A 1,518-nucleotide genomic window follows, 5' to 3' on the forward strand; every position below is an offset into this window, starting at 1 on the left:
AAAAAATATAACTATAATAATATTTTGGATATAAAAATAAAAATTTGAGCATAAATATTGGTGTTATCTATTTAATTATACATAAAAAAATGTGATTTGTGCAATATTAGAAATAGTTAAATTTATACTTAATGTACTTGAAGAGACAAACATGCACATATTATTTCATTCAACGAAGCTAAACATGCGAAAGTCCATTAACACCCACAATCAACTAACCAAACCCGGGATAAAAATGCATGCAACCGCACGTCTACTTGTAATGCGCGTATGTGTCCAAGTTGTTCCCCGGCTCTAGCAAAGAAGCCGTCTCCGGATCACCATAGGCTCCCAAATAAGCCCCTCCCAGTCCCTCGCAGGGCACAGCACCGTAGGTTCCAGGCTGATGCTGAAAATGGTGGGGCCCTGACGTCGACGGAAGATGATACGACACAACCGCCGCGCGCTTGAGCTGGAGCGGCTCACCTCGGATGGAGCCGCGATGGTCGCCCTCCAGCTCACGGTATCGGTGGAGATAAACACTGAGCGGATCAATGTAGTCGTCAAAACCGAGCTTGCTCATGGCCCACAGCACGTCTTCGGCGGTGATGGTCTTGCGCTGCTCGCGCTGACATCTCTCATTGGCCTCGCTGGTGATGAAGCTTATGTACTCCGAGACGCACTCCTGAATGGTTTCTTTGGCGTCGTCCGAGATCTTGGCGTGCGTTGGGAGCACCTTGCGCATGATCCGTATCACGTTCGCGATCGGCATGAAGCGGTCTTGCTCGCGCACCGCCAATTGGGTGCTGCCGGAAGTTTTGCTGGCGCAAGGCTTCATGGGGATTTGGCAGGTTGGGCGGGTTGTGTGGCTGGGGTTGGTGGCGTCGATATGGAGGAGGGAATTGGGTTTCTAGAAGGTTAAATAAATTGGCGGGCGTTGGGAAGGGAAGGGGAAGGGCTTTCTAGGCGTTGGGAAGGGAAATGACGTTTAATTATATCAGACATGAAGAGTTTTGTATTTCTTTCCCGGTGCCCATCGGTAGTTTGCGGGTAGGGCTTTCGTGAATAGCTCGTGTTCAGCTTGTTGTTCAAGGAAATGAGTTGGAAATGAGCCGAACACAAATAAACTTTGAAAGCTCGAATTATAAATAAGCCCTTGTGAGCTGTTCATGTTCTACTCGTTTTAACTCGAAAAAAAAAAGTTATATTATTATTTATATAATAGTATATTACATATATTATTTATATAATAATATATTATATATAATAATATATAAGTTTTATTTGTAATAACTCATGTGGTAATGTGATTATGTGATTTTTTTTTTACATATATTTAGCTCATGTTAGCGTTAATGGCCATCAGTAACGACCCTTGGACTTCTTTGTCGTTTATATATTTATGCGATTGTGGGATTCATGCAGCTGCATTTTAGGAGGTGATGTTAAGGAAAAAATATTTGGGGCGAAAAAAAAAAACAAGAAAAGAAAAGATCTCCGTTGATTTGGAGCCTACAAGGAAATTGATAATTTTTCCTT

The 1,518-nt window shown here is 42.7% G+C and overlaps 1 protein-coding gene across 1 annotated transcript; it reads right to left on the reverse strand.

The window, feature by feature from the left end:
* Nucleotides 1–253: 253 nt before the first annotated feature.
* Nucleotides 254–856, reverse strand: LOC110037676 (nuclear transcription factor Y subunit B-1-like). The gene has a single exon (XM_020742375.1). The coding sequence runs from the start codon at nt 815–817 to the stop codon at nt 254–256; it is 564 nt and encodes a 187-aa protein (XP_020598034.1). The 5' UTR covers nt 818–856.
* Nucleotides 857–1,518: the final 662 nt, after the last annotated feature.

The sequence above is a fragment of the Phalaenopsis equestris genome, unplaced genomic scaffold, assembly GCF_001263595.1.
Source record: "Phalaenopsis equestris unplaced genomic scaffold, ASM126359v1 Scaffold223304, whole genome shotgun sequence".
Taxonomy (NCBI): Eukaryota; Viridiplantae; Streptophyta; class Magnoliopsida; order Asparagales; family Orchidaceae; genus Phalaenopsis; species Phalaenopsis equestris.

Excerpts from the sequence above, each read along its gene's own strand:
- LOC110037676 (XM_020742375.1), bottom strand. The coding sequence starts at position 817 with ATGAAGCCTTGCGCCAGCAAAACTTCCGGCAGCACCCAATTGGCGGTG.